At 29.6% G+C, this 18,229-nt stretch overlaps 2 protein-coding genes across 2 annotated transcripts in view; one reads left to right on the top strand and one right to left on the bottom strand.

Annotated features, from left to right (window-relative positions):
- LOC133197641 (cysteine sulfinic acid decarboxylase-like) overlaps positions 1 to 18,229 on the top strand; it is a 246,247-nt gene that overhangs the window by 59,026 nt on the left and 168,992 nt on the right. The window lies entirely within an intron of this gene.
- On the bottom strand, positions 514 to 8,299 carry LOC133197009 (uncharacterized). The gene is made up of 4 exons (XM_061332848.1): positions 7,936 to 8,299; positions 1,306 to 1,450; positions 850 to 995; positions 514 to 659 (listed from the first exon to the last, which is right to left on the bottom strand). The coding sequence occupies exons 1-4, from the start codon at positions 8,297 to 8,299 to the stop codon at positions 562 to 564; spliced, it is 753 nt and encodes a 250-aa protein (XP_061188832.1). The 3' UTR covers positions 514 to 561.

Genomic DNA, 18,229 nt, shown 5'->3' with positions numbered 1-18,229 from the left:
GGCTTGATAGATTTCTTGAATATGCAAATTCAAGAAAACTGCATTATTCAAACTTGCTTTCTAAATGATGTATTTTATCATATTTACATTCCATTTGTAAGCCTTTCATAGACTCTCCATTATAAAAGAAAAATTATCTTTTTTTCAGAATAAAATCTTTTCAAGAATTGGCATATTTCTATGGATCTATATAGGTAACTTTATTTTTTTCTAAATTTAGAACAGCATTAGGTCAATTAAAGGACTAGTTACACAAAAGATTACATCACAGTCATGTTTTGAAATAATCTAGCTGGTGGTATATACAGATGCACATAAGAGTTCCATATCAACACATTTTATAAACTTTATCTTAAATATTTTTTTATAGTTGTTTAACTTCACAAAGATATCGAACATACAGTTTCTTTACGAGACACTGACATCAAAATGAAGTACTCTATTCACAAACAATAGAAAAAACAAAATCAAGATTATAGAACATTGAAAAATATATTTTTTGAATTTTTAAAATAAAATTCTATAATTTATATATCGTTTTGTTGTCCACACACTTTGACATTAACCAGTCGATGACGTAGCCATGCCTTTAGTTCCACATGGAGGATCAACAGCATTCGGCCAGTTACATGTTTGTTTGGCTTCATCGAAAACTGTCACTGAAAGTAAAAAATAATTTTATATAGCAGCAAAAATTATCTTATTTTTGATTGCATAATATATTTTTCATCGCTTATTGAATGACAAAATTATCCCCGTACAATGTTTCGTACGAAGAGTTAAGAATGTCATTTTGAAAAAAATCAAATAATTATGAATGATTTAAATGAGAATTGGTTCAAGACATACCTCTAGAGCAGAAATTATGACTATCGAACACTCCTTTATAGCAGGTGTAGTAAGTCTTACAGTGGGTCTCTGTGTCTGCGTACAGGCCATCAGCTTTATTAGAGCAGTCACGTGTCTGACTACAGATTCCATGTACAGTAGAGGGTCTAAATACAATTACCTTATTAAATCACACATACTCTAAAATCATTTATTTTCCTTGGGGTCAAACTTTTGGGATTTCAAGGTAGGGGATTTTACTTTGTGGTTTCAGGATGTAGTATTGTTTCGAAATGAAAATTTTTATATGAATTAATGTTTCTCTCCTTACTATGAAAATTAACCTAACGAAAGTTAGTGATTTCACATTAGCTTTATCTAATTCATAGTTTTTAAAGGAAGGAACTTGTTTGTAGAAGTCAAAACAATTATTAGTATTAATCGATTCTAATTCGTAATGAGAGAAGGCTTAATTACTCTTCACAAGTTCCAGTGGAGTTGTCATAAACTTTTCCGTGATCACAGTCCACGATTTTGACGACACCTCCAGCACACACTCCGTACGATCTACATCCTATTTCATAATTACCATCCGGAAGTCCACTACAATCCAGGCCATAGACTATAATGAAACATTGAAAAGGACTCAAAATATTTAGAAAATCTGCCTGCCGAATAACAACTCAAGCTAAGAGTTGTAAGAATTTTTAAAGCCAATTTTTACTATTACATAAACCCACTGAACAAGAATGTACTTAGATTAGGGGTTTTCACAATTTTAACCTTCATTGATAGGAAAGCTATTCTTTATGATGGTCACTAAAAATACTAGTTGATTCATTGAATTTATGGTACATAAAAAAGATATTTTCGACAGAAACCTACCCTAAAATGTGTTTGGGAAAATGTTTCGAGTTCCTATGTTTAACGAATAAAATTCGATCCACCTGCTTAAGACACATTTACATGCCATATGTATTGTCCTAATACAGTGTGTTGGGAGCTTCAACATTAAAAAATAAACACCATAACACGGACGAGGAGGTGAAAGATTCAAGTAATGATTTAATTTTTTACGCCATAACGTTGAACTCCGTACAAGCACAACGTCATAAAACAAAAAAAGTGAATCAGTAATGGCTGCTCCCTCAATTTAGCTATAAAATGCAGTGTGTATCATTTAAACAGGTATAATATATTTAAAGAAGAGATATTATATTTATCTACGATGTACCATGATATTAATAAATGTAAATATAAGAATTGATTTTTTTTTTTTAATTTTTGATGTTCATCGTGTCATAACACGGACGGTTGTTCAGACAACTAATGCACGTTATTCAATTTGTCTGCACGGCCGTCCGTGTTATGTCAAAAAATGAAACATGTTTCTAAAAAAAATATTTATGAGAGTCTTAATGTCATAAAGAATTTTAAAAAATAGAATATCTTTTACATACTCTCTTACCAATTAATGGCGCGGACAGAAGTGTAACAAGAAGGACAACCATTGCTCGTGTATCTGGTGAACTGACTGTCTGAGAGAGTGCACATGGTGATTTTATCAGAAGATCTAGGGCTTTTTATATGATAAGAAAGGCTATGCATTTTAAAAGTTCATTAACACTGATGACAATGACGTGTTAAATAATTTTGAGTGACACCAGAACTATCAGTTGAAGACTTGTCTTGGAGTAAAGCATAATTTAATGTTAATACTACACATACATGTTTTGTCATATTTACTCTTATGACATTGAAATACGTATACCATTGTATTTTAATAATATGTAGCATAATTGTTATCAAGGGATAAGATATTTTAACATACATACAATTTAATATACTGAACTTCATTTGACAAATTTATTTTAACAAATACAGAGATCCACATGTATTTATATTATATAGATTATATAGATATCTATATCAATGGATATCTAATGCATTGGCTATTACACATCTTTTGACTGCCTACATATAATATTGTCAGTGACACAAAATCTCGTTATCACAAAAGATAAAAACAACAGAGAGGGCTGCCAATACTGATTAACCATCCCCCGTCAATCGATAGTCCAAAGACATAGGCTGATGTGGTCAGCGGGGGACGCAAATTTTAAAGGTTTTTCTTAATAAAAAAAAAATTGGTTACTACATTATGTTTCCCTTCAATTCTGAAATATAATTAAATCTTCAGAACTTTTATTGGACAATCTGAGGTTTAATACACTATATAAAATCTGCGTTTTGTTTTATATGAACAAATTCTAGCAGCAACTATAAAAACAACATGGTAAGTATTCTCAAAAATAAGTAGAGAAACATAATACTTAAGTTTTGATATTTTAATGCTTAAAATATTTTTTTTACAAAGTCTGTAATTTTTTTTCTGAAGCGTTATTTCTATTTTCAACTTCATTAATAGCTGTGAAGTCTGTCCTTTGTTAATAACCAAGCTATGTTGAAACCAGGGATAAATAAGAAATCAAAAACAAAAGGCTATGTATTTAACGTTATTCAAATATTTTATCAGTATTATGCATGTAGCTGATAAGAAATCAGACATTGAAAAAAATGTCGAACTGGAAAATATATTCAATTAACAAAAACATTCATAACATGAAATTAGATAATGTAAGAAAATACGCCTAAATGTGTAAACGACTACAATTAAAAGACAGCGACAAATGAAATACATGCAATTTATAAAACAAATAAATATTTGCTGAAATAAAATATATTTATTGCAGAAAATCACCGTCATAGCCTGCCTCACCTTTACATTTTTTATAAAATGTTCCAAGAGCTTTGTAACCCTACCTTGTCGGTCAAGTACTATGCAGCTTCCGCATGATGACGTCAGTCAAACGTCATTGTGTCCATGGACCATTACGACCACGTGCGACAGATATCGTCTGCCGATGCGAATGAATAATGCCACATGTCTCCCTCCCCGTTCATGCCCTAGCTGTGCCTTTTTGAGGACAGACTGCCGTTCTGTCTTAAAGGCCATGCCTGTCAAACGATTCAGTAACCACACCTGGGTATGGTCGACAGAAATGATCAATATTGCTTGTATTCCAGTTGTAAATTGTTAATGTGTGAAATAGAAAATAAGATCAAGTCATTTTGTATTGATCGAAAATCGAAATTTACTGATCTTATACATGTACGTAATAATATTTTATAGAATGGGCCAATACATTTTTGATTTTGTACTCTAATTGTTAAATGGTACAATATTTTGTGTTTTATTTCATTTTTGAAATATTTTTGACTTTCATCTATTTTTATAGGATCTTTTTCTATAGAAAAAAAAGTGTTTCATTCAACAATTTATCGCTTGCTGTACATGTATAGTTAATAATGACCTGCCAAAAAAGAACAAATATATTTTTTATATTAATAATTTCATTTTTATACTTTTCATTTATTTTTTATTTATTATACAAAATTTATTAAGCGATGAATATAATATACAATTAATCTAAAGCGCTGTACATAAATCTTAAAAACAAATATATATATATATATATATATATATATATATATATATATATATATATATATATATATATATATATATATATATATATATATATATATATATATATATATATATATATATATATATATATATATATATATATTTATATATATATATATATATAAAATCATTTTAAAAAAAATAATTCTTAGAAATAATCATTATGAGATTAAAAATTAAGGTAGTATGGGATACCTCCACGTTATGACGTATTTCCGTTTGAAGTATTGTTTTGATTTGCATGAGTGCTTATTATCGGGTCAAAATTTGTAGTTACACCGTTGAAAAGAACACTCTGAAGCCTATTTCAATGCAAGTTCTCACAAGTCGGCATTTTAAGTAAAAACAGACAAAAAAAATCGCAAGTATATAAATTTACTTGATATATAATTGTACAACGGACATTTAAAAAAGCAAACCCCTGTAAAAGGTAGTTTCAACATTGCTGCTTTTGAACACTTTTAAGCAAAAGCTGTATTTCAATTGTTTGAGTAACTGTACAGCACCTTGTGTGCGGTGAGGCATGGATAAGTGCGATTACTTCACATTGTGCTGAATTATCACCAATCAATTATCACGTTAACCACAGCTGGACTTTTTTGTTATTTAATTCAAGAAGTAACTGTTTGGTCACAAATCAGCTAGCTGTTGTATATAGTCCCAAAACGTTCAGATGAATGCAATTGCTCTGAACAAGACACGTCCTGGAAAGCGATTGTCCATGCATTGTTTTCAAAACCGCTCAAAGTTGAAAACTACAAAGTGCGATTTTTTTATGGTTGGGAAAAAATGCTCATCATTTCTAAAATAGCACCCAGGTTTTTTCAACCCTTGGAAAATAAAGAAGGATAACTCTTCCGCTCGGATCTTTTAATTCAAAAAATTTTAAATGCATTTTAAATTTTCCATTTATACATATATTTTCAATTTGTTTATTTCACTTTGCTAACATATTAAGATATATTCTTATTGTAGACTTTCATGAAATGCTATCCGTCTGTTTTCAAGAAATAAAGTTTTCCCAGTTTTTTACGCTTATTTTTTGTTGAAAATTAAAAAAATACTAAGACATATTTCTTGTCATTTTTGTTTTTATATACACTTTATATTAGCAAACGCCTGCCTATAATATTAAGCTTATGAAAAAAGAATTATGCAAGAAAAAAAATCATTTTTGTATTTCTCATTAAAATAATAAAAAAATTATTAAAATTACACTTTAATATACTGAAAGGTGGGGGTATTTCAAATCCTTCTAATTTGGGTACATAAATATGTAAGAGAAGTTTCATTTGGTATCCCTTACCACCTTAAGAATGTACATGAAATTTTGAAAGCAATTGTCTAAGAAATGTTTACATGTAAAATGCTGTGTATAAACATCTCATTTTAATAGGTTTTTTTCTTCTTCTTATTTCTTTTCTTTTTAAATGTATTTTATTTTTGAAATGTTTTGTAATTATTACATATTTATTTATTATTTATAATGATTGTGTTTTATTTATTAAAAATATGTTTATCATTATTTGATGATATTTTCAAATATGGAATCTTACTGACGTTACTGATGACGCTTTACCCAATACTAACAAGGAAAACAAACTGACAAAGAAAAATAAAACAGGATGTCTACATCATGATGTTGTCTGTTTACTTCGTCTGATCAGGCCTCCCAGAAACTCGATTCACAAACTTAATTCTAAGAGATAATCAAATACTCCTTGCATTTTTAAAAGTGTAAATCATTTGATGAAGACATAGATATCAAAATATTAAAACATTTATCTTCGTTATGAAATAAAAAAAAAAATAATAGAATACCAGAAACGGTAATTTTGTTCATGAAAGTCTGTATCAATTTTATTTGTTTTAAGTACAAACGTTAACCCTATTAAAATTAATTTCTTTAAAAACGAATAAAGACGGTGGGAGTTTTGTTATAATTATTGGGTTTGTCGACCTTTCACCTTTATCCTCTTGTATATGTAATACAATGATATATCTGCCCGATAGAAACAGGAAAACCTTTTTTCTCAACTCTATGTCAATTTTATAAACAGTTCTGACAGATAACAATGGTCAAAACCATTATGTAATAATCAATTGTCATTTAAACAAGAAAAAATTATTTGTTACAGAACAAACAGGTACCCCAAAATTTAGGATGTAATCCATCTAATTTTAGAGAATGCTTAGCTAGCATATGTAGTTGCTATTCAATTATTTTGTTTTATTGACTTTGATTTGTGTACTCATATACTAGTAATATAATCCTTAAACAGCTTTAACACGCCGGGAGCAATACAAAACCAAATTGAGTCGAAATAAATCCCTGAAATCTTAATTAAATGAAACATAATGAGTAACGGGTTTCTACGTGTTTATTATTATTAGTGAGGAACATAATTATTGAATTGCTATGTATACGGGATTCATTCTTGGCAGGGGTGGGAAAGAGAGGACTTGGTGTTTCTTTTGAAAATATATTCTTGTCCAGTTTTGTCTTTCACAAAATGTTGTTGGGTTTTATTATCCAATGTACCAATGTACCAATGATGTTTTGGAATGTTTGATTTTATAATGGTCGCTTTTAAAATTCAAATTCTACGTAGTCTTGATTTCTCAGATTTATATGGCCCAGGTTTACGGTTGTTGTGAATTGAGCTCAGGTAATTTTATATAAGGTAAAAAGCAGCAAAGCACAACTTTAAGTCAAGTTTAAGGTAATACAAATAGAAACATGACTGACATTACCATACAATTGTTACATGCATTTCTATTAGGTAAACTTACGTCAGGTTGTTGACCATATTAAGATTGTGAAAGAAAATCAGCAGAAAATAAATCATGTTCAAAATTCATTATTTTATTTTTGTGAAAAATAATTTTGCTAAAATCATTTTATATGGGAAAAGTGTCATGTGTAAAAGGTAAAGATAACGAACAGTGATCAGGCTCATGACTCCAGATAACAAAACGATTCCTAAACAGGACAAAAACACCAGAGAAATTCCAGAGGTGGGATCAGGTGCCTAGGAGGAGTAAGCATCCCCTGTCGACTAATCACACCACCGTTAGTCTTATTTATTGACCAGGTAGACGGAGTACTCAAATTTAGTATAAAAGCAATGACCTAACAAATGGTATGAAATGTCAGACATAATAAGGCCCAAAGATAGATTGTATTTACAAAGGCCATTATGACGACCGACCGTACAATCCAGTAGAATATCTGATTCCTGATTGCCCATACTTAAAGACCAGCTGAGAAAATTGATCATGTGATCACTTCAGAACAAATACATTTAACTGATATCATTTGTAATTCCCGCATATTATCTAAAATCCTACTAATAGGAAATAAATAACACTGGTTTTTTGTAGTTTTTATTGCTTGAAAATCAGTAGAAATAATATATGAAAGACCGTGGTAACTTTTAAAATAAAATCTACAGGCAGTGAATCTGATGTCAGTGCTTTAGTGGAAAGCTCATACTTCTAGAGTTATTCCGAGTTGACTGCGACGCATGCAACTGGAACTCGTTTTTCTACAATACCTATTCTACAAGCACCACCGGAGCAGACAACTTTTTCGAATTTGAGAGATTTGAACACCTCCACGCACCGGATGTTGTTGTCGATGACGTAAATGCTGTTTGGTCGTACACATCGACACTCGGCTTCATAGTAAAACTGTCTTCCTTCGTTCTTCAGTTTATTTACCCAAGGACAAATACTGGCGTGATTGATGTTAAATCCTGTTTCATGATACTGTTGTATAGCATCACAGTGTTGAATACTTCTTCTTCTTCTTAGAAACCTGTTTAATTGGGCTGTTTGTTGATTTGTCCTGAAATTCGTAAAGTCTTCTATTTTCTTTTCAATAGACTCTACCGCAAACAGGGACAGTGTTACAGTCATGTAGATTAGAAATGTTCTCTACAGTAGAAGAAAACATTGTATATTTTAATGTTGCTTTCAAGTTTAGATTTAAATAGTGGAGTCAATATGAAAAATATTTATAATGTAACCTAAGATACAGTAAATATGAACCAACTAAAGGAAAATACAATTAAACCTCAAAATCAGAATCATGTTGGTTTTATAATTATTTCTCGAACTAGAATGCTAATTTCTGTTCTAACTTTAATACTTTTAAATTTGTTTGAAAAAAAATATGCTTTTCCTAAAAGTTTGCACTTGATACTAGTATTAAACTGACTGAAAGATGACATATTGAAATTATAAGAGAAATGTAATTTTTTCAGAAACAGAAAAAAATGCTAATGGAATTACGCTAATAAGATACAAAAAAACTTCATATTTTTCCTGAAAAATATTAACTTTTAAATGAATTAATAAAATACATACCATTTTTATATATAGAACCAAATTACTTGTGACTTAATTTTGTCTAGATATTTCTTTTTTGACAAAAGAAGCTAACTATTTTGATTTATATACCGCTACCTTCTCTTTGAGGAAATATTTCTTTTATATGTAGATACCCTTTGGGTAGATTATTGGTTACCTGTGTGTGCTAGTAAATGAGGTACTTTAGTTTAGTGGTCTAACTATAAGTGGGGGTACTTGTGTACTATCACAGACAAGTTATATTTTCCGACTTCCTAGAATTTCGACATGGTTTTTGCTAGATCGGATTTTGAAAAGAATTTTAAATTTTTGAAGTAAGAGTTATGAAAACAGATAATTTCTTATAACAGACAATCATTTTTTTTCTCGTTAATAATATATCTCAATCATAATTATTAACTAATTTAAATTTTAAATGATCAAAGCAATAAAAGAAACTGTCTATCTAATTTTCTCAATCAGAGATTTTCAATTAAGTTTGACGATAAAATCAATCAAACAAGATATGTGTAAATAACTACGTATCAAATTTCAAAATAAAGAGATTAAAAAAAATATTTTAAATAAAGACGAACAATACAGCAATAGTTTATTGTCAATAATCCGTGCTTTCAGCCGAAATTCTCTGCTGTAATAATTCAGTTTTCCATATTCAATTGATCAATACCGAATACCAACTCCTTTTTATTTAATGCTATTCATAAATATTTATAGTCAATTTACAGTTACTTTTTGTAAATAACCAAAGGTGCAGACATTACTAGAATTAAGATAACTGATGTTAACTCATTGCATGTAATCTAAGCATATGTTTAAAAATTTTGTTTTGAGATAACCATAACTGAGTTTTCATGCTGCACGTGCGACATCAGGACTTTGGTTGATATTTGATTAATTGGTGCGAGTTTGTTGTTTTTCCTCGACCATCATTCAATTTTCAATTTAACATATCTGATTTTAAAGATGGAAATAGTAACTGTCACATAGCAATGTGCTTTATGTTTGTAATTGACAATAAATATTTATAGATTTAAAAAGGACAGCTTGCTAGATACTGCTCATACAGTTGTAAGTGGAATAAAAGAAAATAAATTGACACTGAACAACAGACACAAGAAATTAAAAAAAAAAAAAAAAACAAATTGCAATGGGCAGCTGATTTTTTTTTATTTGCGGTCTTTACCTTTTGTGTCATAGTGATTTGTTTTCCCCCTCACTTCTTTTATAGTTATTTTAGGTACTTTGTATTCTTTTTTTTAGTTATTTCAGGAAGTTTGTATTCTTTTTCTGTCCGTTATGCCTGTACTTACTTCTCTAACATCTTTAGAGGAAGACAGATATATGTAAAATGTTATTTTCATTTTTGAATGCTTGCTATCTATTTATTGCTGTATATGGCCTTTATTTTCTTTTTGAGTAATAGATTAAAGTTTTTGATGTACTTCAATTTCCACATTTAACCACTTACTGTTCTATAGTTGAATATAGTCACATATGTTATAATCTGCAAAGTAATGCTAGATAAGATCCGTGCATATGACATTTAAATTCTGAAGTTGTATTCGACAATGAAAAGTACCATCTATCCTTCCGTTTTCAGTAGTCTAAAAGTGATTAAGGAATCAGATAGACTACATGTAAAATATGTTATGGCTTCAGCTGACAAGATTTGTTATGATGTGGCCTTTATTTGTAAGACTCATCTAACTGCATTACTGGCTTTTACTCCATATTTGAAAACTTAACTTATAATCAATGTTAACTTTCAAAGGATTAAATTCAAAATCACGTTTTACTCTAAAATACTGTGAACATCTTAGTCTACGTTAGTGAATTTGAATAACCGTTTCTATACTACATCCAAAAGCTTTATAAAAGTCCTTACAAACATACATAGCAATGTTCAGTAAATGTTCTACCCCCCTTGCCATTCTTTACTTCCTCACAAAAATAATTAAAACAGGCTGTGAAGGAAAAAATTCAAAGGTACTGCGCTTCTATAATTTCAAGAGGTGGTGTAAATTCAAAATGTGGATTTTTAAAAACTGAAACTTTGTTTGAAATCACATTTATTTCCAAATATCAAAACATTGAACTGTATGATTTTTAACTTTTTTGACACTTTATAAATCAACTTCCCGTCATAAATTCAAGACCAGACTGACAAGATTTATTCAGTACTCCGTCTACCTGATCAATACAGAGGGCCTATGGCGGATGTGACCGGTCCACAGGGGATGCTTACTCCTTCTAGGCACCTGATCCCACCTCAAGTGTTTCCAGGTGTCTGTGTTTTGTTCCCTGTTTACAATTTGTTATGTTTACAGGATTCATGACATTCGGTGTTCGTTATCTTCATCTTTTTTTTTTTAGTATTTATGCTACTGACCGAATGAAACCAAATTTTTGATGCTGTATGTGATTTGTGCTAATAAATTATTTTAACTGTTAAATATTTTATATTTTGATTCAACTTTATTCAAGTGACATCTCAGTATTTTCATGTCGAAAAAGAAATTAACCTACACCACTAGCATAGGAATATCTGTTTCTGAGATCTTCTTATTTTCATAGAATATTATAATAAATGATAATATGATAATAAAATACCTAGTATACTTTTTTATTAGCCAAAGTTACTTGTATGATAATTCTGAAAAACTGGAAAATCTATATTTCAGACCACATGGGGAAACGGGAAAAGAAGGCAATGAAAATGTTTTTTCAGAACAAATTATCGCTTTACTTCCTTACCAAATGATTCTAGTTGAAACAATGCATAAACAGAACACCATTCAAAGATATAATTATCAAAAGAATATTTGATAGGTGGCCTTTGGAATTTTTTCGATAGGGGAAAAATTCTATTCACAGAAATGTTCATGTGATGTATAAAAATGCGATCTACATAAAAAAAAATGATAAGAATTTTTTGTAGAATTTTTTCCTATATACATCAATTGTACTTAAAGTTTTTCTCACTTTATCAAGGAGATCAAATAGGCAATGTAACAATTCATTCTTCTAGAGATCCCTATGTTATGACTTAATTTATTATTTTGATAGATAAGTCTCATGTATTTTTCTTTTTCATATTTGAAAGGTTTACAGTGGTATGCATGGTACTGAACTACGGCCCAAACATATTAAGTGCAGCTTAGCCATATAAACTTTTTCAGTTGAAAACAGCTTATTATATGATTTTTATTGTTTATGTTCATATTTGTTAATGTTCATGTTGTTGGTCAATTTATTAGTTTTTTTTATAAAATATATTTCCATTCATGACCTTCTATCTATTTAGTTGATTCGACACATCAGGATATACAGTGTTGTTGGTTTTCTACTACATTTTACATTGTTTGAAATAAATATACACCTTTAGTGAATACTTATGTATTATATTAGCTTTCTTTTGAAATTTCTGTATCTATGGTCTACAAAGCTGTTTATTTTTACCATTCTTACTTTAAAGCGATGGTTTTCAAGATAGAATTTTCGCATGCTACACTAAATAACGGATTTTCTATTTAAAAAGCCCCTGTTATCAAAAGTTATCTTTCACTCATTGTTTATATCCAATTCATAAATAAATCGCAAACACAAGATAGTGCAAGTGGGTATTTATGGGACAAAGCTGCTTCCATTGGTCGAGATTGTTATTTGTCTCTCATTTGGATTTCAACCCTACTTATTCGTTTCTTTCAAAAATGAATAAAACGAGTGAGTTGATTGGTTAGAAGCGAGAATCATGAATACTATCAAAAATAACACTATCTACGATGTTTGTGTTTATCACCATCTTTTATCACGGACTGTTTGCTAGCTTCCTTTTAAGATTACATTGCGTAGTTTGATTGTCTTTACATTCCTCCGAATCTCACTTCCTAGATCTTTATTGACCGGAAATGGAATGATGATTGCAATTTTCAATTAGGTACTCTCCTGGTAAGCCAAGGGAATTTTTTTAAAGAAAATTAGAGAAATTATATAAGTATGTGAATCTAAATTTTCCATAGCACTTTAAAATTTTCAATTGAATCTCAAACATGGTTAGTACTTTAATACTTAAAAGAAGTTAATTATTTTTAAAATCCTTCTCCAGCAGTACAAATTTGAATGCAATTTTCTGTACATAATAATTACCTGTAACAAATTAAATATCTTTTATAATTGATTTCATTTTCTGTACTATGTATTTCAGGGCTGTGCAATTTCACGTTATCTTGGCTTCATCCTTATACATTTAACTTTGGTATACAATATTATGACCTTGCCTGCAACAACGAGACGTTTCAAAGAAGTCTTCCTTCACACTTCAAACAGCGAGTCACAACACACCGTAGAAAAAAGAAATACACATAGCATATGTAGCCCATTTGTAGGAAATTGTAATATAATAGATATAGCCAAATTATCAATATGTCCTTGGACAATGCAAACAAGCGTGAACAGGTTACGAAGGCCAAAGAGAATTAAAGAAGCAGTGTGCGACTGTGAGAGACCGCGAGTGACCAGCTCTTTTCCTTTAGTATGCCGTCCAGTTTATAGAACCTTCATAGTTAAAGTGATGGATAGAAAAACAAGGAGATATAAGCGCAGCCATCAACGTGTGGCAGTAGCCTGCACGGCTATACCGAACTGTAACGAGTCCTGACCAATCTAAATTGTCAATATATGTAAAGATAATACTCAAACGGTTAGGTATTATGATATTTATTAGATGTTTTACATTTTGTTTTGTAAGAATTTAAAATTTTAAAACAATTTTATGTATTTCTGTTATGTAATAAATTATTTTTTGAACATTAATTTGTTTGCAGTTAAGATTTCTATTTATTTTTCAAATAGCTTGCCCAAAATAGCACCAAGATATTGCTTCAGAAAGAGGAGAAAAAGAAACTGATATATTTTGAGGGGATTTCCCAGTGGATCACAAAAGTGTCCGATTAATTTATAGAGACCTCTCTCAGAAAGGGGTTGGAACATTCAACAAAGTATGGGAATAGCTAAAAAATTCCCCTGCTGCTCTTTCCATAGTATTTCATTTATTTCATTATAATTAGAAATTTAGTGACAAAATGAAAGAACGAACACTAATTGTGTCATGGCTGATTTTTTTTTATTTAAAAGGGACTCATAAAAATTTATTATAGATTGTTTTAGCCTTAATAAATCGTTAACATTTATAATTAATAAACTTTACAATTAATTTTGAAAACACAATGCTATATTTCCACATTATTCTTTCTCTATCTGTCCCAAGCAAACACACACTATCGGAAAAATAATCCATCCAACAGGTATTTAAAATCTTCATTGAAATCTTACTAAATACACGATCCATCATCGTGAATTGAATTTAAGTGCAAAGTTTCCATATAGATATGTTAAATCTTTTGGATTACAAGAGAGTCAGGCATAGGAAAATAATACACACATTTTTTAACACCGTCCTCCATGATAAACGTATGAATACGTATGTAAAGCCATAAAAGAAAATGGATAGAAGGAATACATAGCATATGCATATATAGCATATATTTCAATTTCTGTATCATTTCAATCCTTCTTTTAAAAGTATAACCTTATTGACTTGACGCCTCTTAAATTTCTTTCCTGATTTTATAGATTTAGAATATATATAATTATTCGATAATGAACAAATTAAAAAATCGTTCAAATTAAATATTGCTCGTACTTCTTCAATAAAAATGGAACACGTAAATTTGCATACCTTGTCACCGGTTATCTGCAAATTTATTTTTTAAAAAACTCTGATTCTGTACACAAATACTCCGAGGTTTATATTTTAAAAAATGCTTGAGTCATTCATTGACAAAATATATTCTTTGCATGGAGACCAGGTCTCCTAAAAATACTCTGGAATTCCTAATGGTACTAATTAATCCAAGTTATCAGCAGACCTGTTTTGTATTCTTATCAAGCAGATTTTATTCAAAAAAATTGCATGAAAAAAATGCCTCTTGCTGTTGCCTTAAATTCGACATTCAGATATATCGACGACGTTTTATCTATTAACAATATTCATCTTCATTCCTACGTTGAATCGATATATCTTATTGAAGTCGAAAAAAAAAGACACCACAGAGTCTGACAGTTTCATACTTGGATATTTTACTAGAAAATTACATTGATGGCAAACTAACAACTAAACTTTATGATAAAGGTGATGACTTCAACTTCACTAAAGTCAACATCTCTTATTTAAATAGCATCATATCATTATTACCTACATATCGGGTTTATGTCTCCCAGTTGATTCGAGCATGTTCTACGTACGAACAATTTCTAAAATGAGGCAGGCTACTGACAAATAAGTTAATGATACAAGTATGTGAACTATTTTGATTAAAAGCCAATATTTTGCAAATTTTATGGTCGCTACAATGAATCTTTGCAAATACAATCTATCGCGAGGCCGAATGCTGGTTTCCGTCTTTCATACATATTGTTAGGCTATTATTTTCACACTAAATTTTCTACGGATTTTTCCGTTTACGCGATCATTACAAGGGACACAGATCGACAGGGGATGCTCATTTTTCCATGGTACATGCTCCTAGCTCTCTTTTCAGAGGTCCGTGTCTGCTCTGTTCACAATTGATTGGACTTTTAAGTATAATTACTTTTTGTTACTTTCATACTTTATTGTACTGTTTCCTGTAATCTTTGCTGGTCAAAATAAATTTGCTGGACTCATTTCTTTATTTTTTCGTAATAGAAATATATTTGAATTCGTTGCATTCAATATTCAGTCATTACATAAGCGCATACTTTGACAAAGTTCCTTTAGATAAAATAGTCATGGGAACAAGTGCATAAAATTCCATTATTTTTATGAGAAGGCCGAGTGATGAGACCGAGAATTATATATAGAACGTTATAAAATGTTTTAAAAAAAATAGTTTACTGATATTTATTTAAGAAGTCCTCATATGCATTTTAGCTTTGACTGGAACTTACATTTACTTTGCCAAACTTGTAAATCTTGTTTTTGTTTTTCAGAGCGCTTACTTTTGTTTTTTAACAACTGTCAAGTGTATATGTTCTTGAAAGAATAATATAAAGACTTTTCTGTTGAATTTTTTTTTCAAAGTTCATGGATTTATCAAGGTGGTTTTTTTTGTTTGCTTGTTTGTTTGTTTGTTTTTTTTTTTTTTTTTTTTTTTTTTTTTTTTTTTTTTTTTTTTGGATTGAGGAAGAGGTTCAAAGGAAACGATCCATAGCTGAAGATTGTAAGATTGATTAATTTTGAAATTTTTCAATTTCTGCATCGTTTCAATCCTTCTGTTAAATTTCTTAATTTAATTAAGAAATCAATTATATTTCCTAAAACTTAAATGACACATTTTATTTCAAAAACGTCTCAAAGTGTGACCTGATTTTGTATCGATTGGCTATTCAGAAAGCTATTACATCTCAATTTTACATTACAGTGTACACGAATATATCATTCAAAATATATCTATCTCAGTTTATTAAGAAATTGGTCACCTTTATAAACACTTGTAATATCTCAAATCAATATGTAAATTTTAACTCATTGTTATGTCGAATTTGAATATCTAATATCGTACACTTCTTATCGAGGTGTAAGACAATGTATTTGATAATTTGAACATAATACATGTACAAAAAATTATATAGAAGTGAGTGTTTGGAATAAGTTTGTGTACATTTCCTTTACTACTCTAAAGCCTCTAAATATTTTAAGATGAAGTGCATATGCATTTTAATTTGAGTGTTTCGCCTTTTAAAAATATGTAGATCATCAAAATACAAAACCTGTATACTACACGCATGTATCGTTAAAAAAAAATTAGGGTGTCAAATTTTATGCTTCAAGCGTATAAGAAGCAATTCAAATGTTTTCTTTAAAAGTTTTACTTTTCATCAGTTCATATGTGAAAAAAGGCTAGAGTAATATGCTCCTATACATAAACTTCATTCGGACGAGGAACTTAAATGATGTATTTGTGATTGTTCCAGTACAACTGTCTTCATTATCTTATTATCAAAGTTTTCATTCCTGAATATTTTGATACATTGATCCACAAAAAACTATAGTAACCAACTTCAATCTTTCATTCACGATGAAAAACAACCTTAAAATACCATATTCTTAACTGGTATTAGAGGAGGACTAAATGTTTACGGAATATGATATCGTCAGAAACCTGTTATTCCATGTTCATGTAAAAAAAATAAATAAATAAAATAATCTTTAGAAATACATACATACGCCATATTTTCATCTAAAAATGTTTTGTTATGCGAGCAGTGGCCAAAACAAAAACTCAAACTTAAGTTCACAGTTAAATAAATATAATTAAATATAGCATAAAATGTTTCATGCAAAAATTTTACCTCCATGGATAGATATTGATTTTTTAAAGATATTAAAAATATGCATTTCTATTTAAATTTTTATCTTTATTTTCGGCATTTTCATTCAATTTCAAAAGTTAACTTTACTTCTGCTCTTGAAAAGAAGATCTTAGACGATTTTTCCAAACATAACGCACGAGGCAATACTTCGGATATCCTCTGTATCTATCTGTACCTTATGACAATAGAAAATAGGCCTGAGCAAACTAGATATACTCTACATGAAAATGTACACGTATGAATTTGAGAAACCCTTCAACTCAGGTGAGATTGAAAAATACTGGAAATTTGTTTAATTTTCTTTCATTTGATGTTCTATAATCTTAGCTATTCACAGTTAAGATACATGAACAAATATACAATTTAGATGAAGGAAAACATCGATATCGCATCAACTGTGTAAATAATTTGTGGATGCGTCTCTATATTTTCCTTCAAGATAAATCTATTTACGATTGCAAATACAGTTAGGGAAAGCACAAAGCACGTGCTCTCTTTTTTGTATCATGTGATATATGTTCGGTTTCTTGATTCATGTGACATGCAACTTTCAGTTTAATTTAAAATTGTCTTGTGACAAATTATGCATCGGAAATTTTAACTGATGTTAATAAATACGAGAAGAAGAGTATAAAGCAATAGTAATAGCTTAACAAGTTAGCTTGTCGGCTTCTTCAATTGAAATAATGAGCACCATCAGTCATTGGAAGGTATATATACAAAGACCTATTTCATTCAAGTTTTAAAAAACAGTAATAAAAAAACCCTGTTTAATTATATATTCGACAATATATAAAACATATTGACATTTTCGGAAACAAAATCTGATAAATTCTTTTCTATGTTAAACACCGAAGTGAAATGTTGATAATAAAAGAGTCAAATTCATTTATTAATTTTTTTACTTAAATATACTTCTCTTTTCTTAACATGTTGTTCCCTGTGTTTTGTAGCTTATTTTTTATTTGTCTTTCTGGATATGTCAGTATTTTCAAATGATTGAGACAACCGCATTAAGGGATAACGCAGGCACTCTAAATTATAGCCGACCCGGAATTGACCTTA

This window comes from Saccostrea echinata, unplaced genomic scaffold (genome assembly GCF_033153115.1).
Source record: "Saccostrea echinata isolate AGI-Se365-2 ecotype Australia unplaced genomic scaffold, CSIRO_AGI_Sech_v1 ptg000030l, whole genome shotgun sequence".
NCBI classification, from domain to species: domain Eukaryota; kingdom Metazoa; phylum Mollusca; class Bivalvia; order Ostreida; family Ostreidae; genus Saccostrea; species Saccostrea echinata.
This window is presented reverse-complemented; position numbering and strand designations above follow the sequence as displayed.

Excerpts from the sequence above, each read along its gene's own strand:
- LOC133197009 (XM_061332848.1), bottom strand. The coding sequence starts at position 8,299 with ATGACTGTAACACTGTCCCTGTTTGCGGTAGAGTCTATTGAAAAGAAA. Across the intron at positions 1,451-7,935 it reads CGGTGGTGCTTGTAGAATAG|TCTATGGCCTGGATTGTAGT; the intron begins GTATTGTAGAAA and ends GTTTCATTATAG. Across the intron at positions 660-849 it reads TCATAATTTCTGCTCTAGAG|TGACAGTTTTCGATGAAGCC; the intron begins GTATGTCTTGAA and ends TTTTACTTTCAG.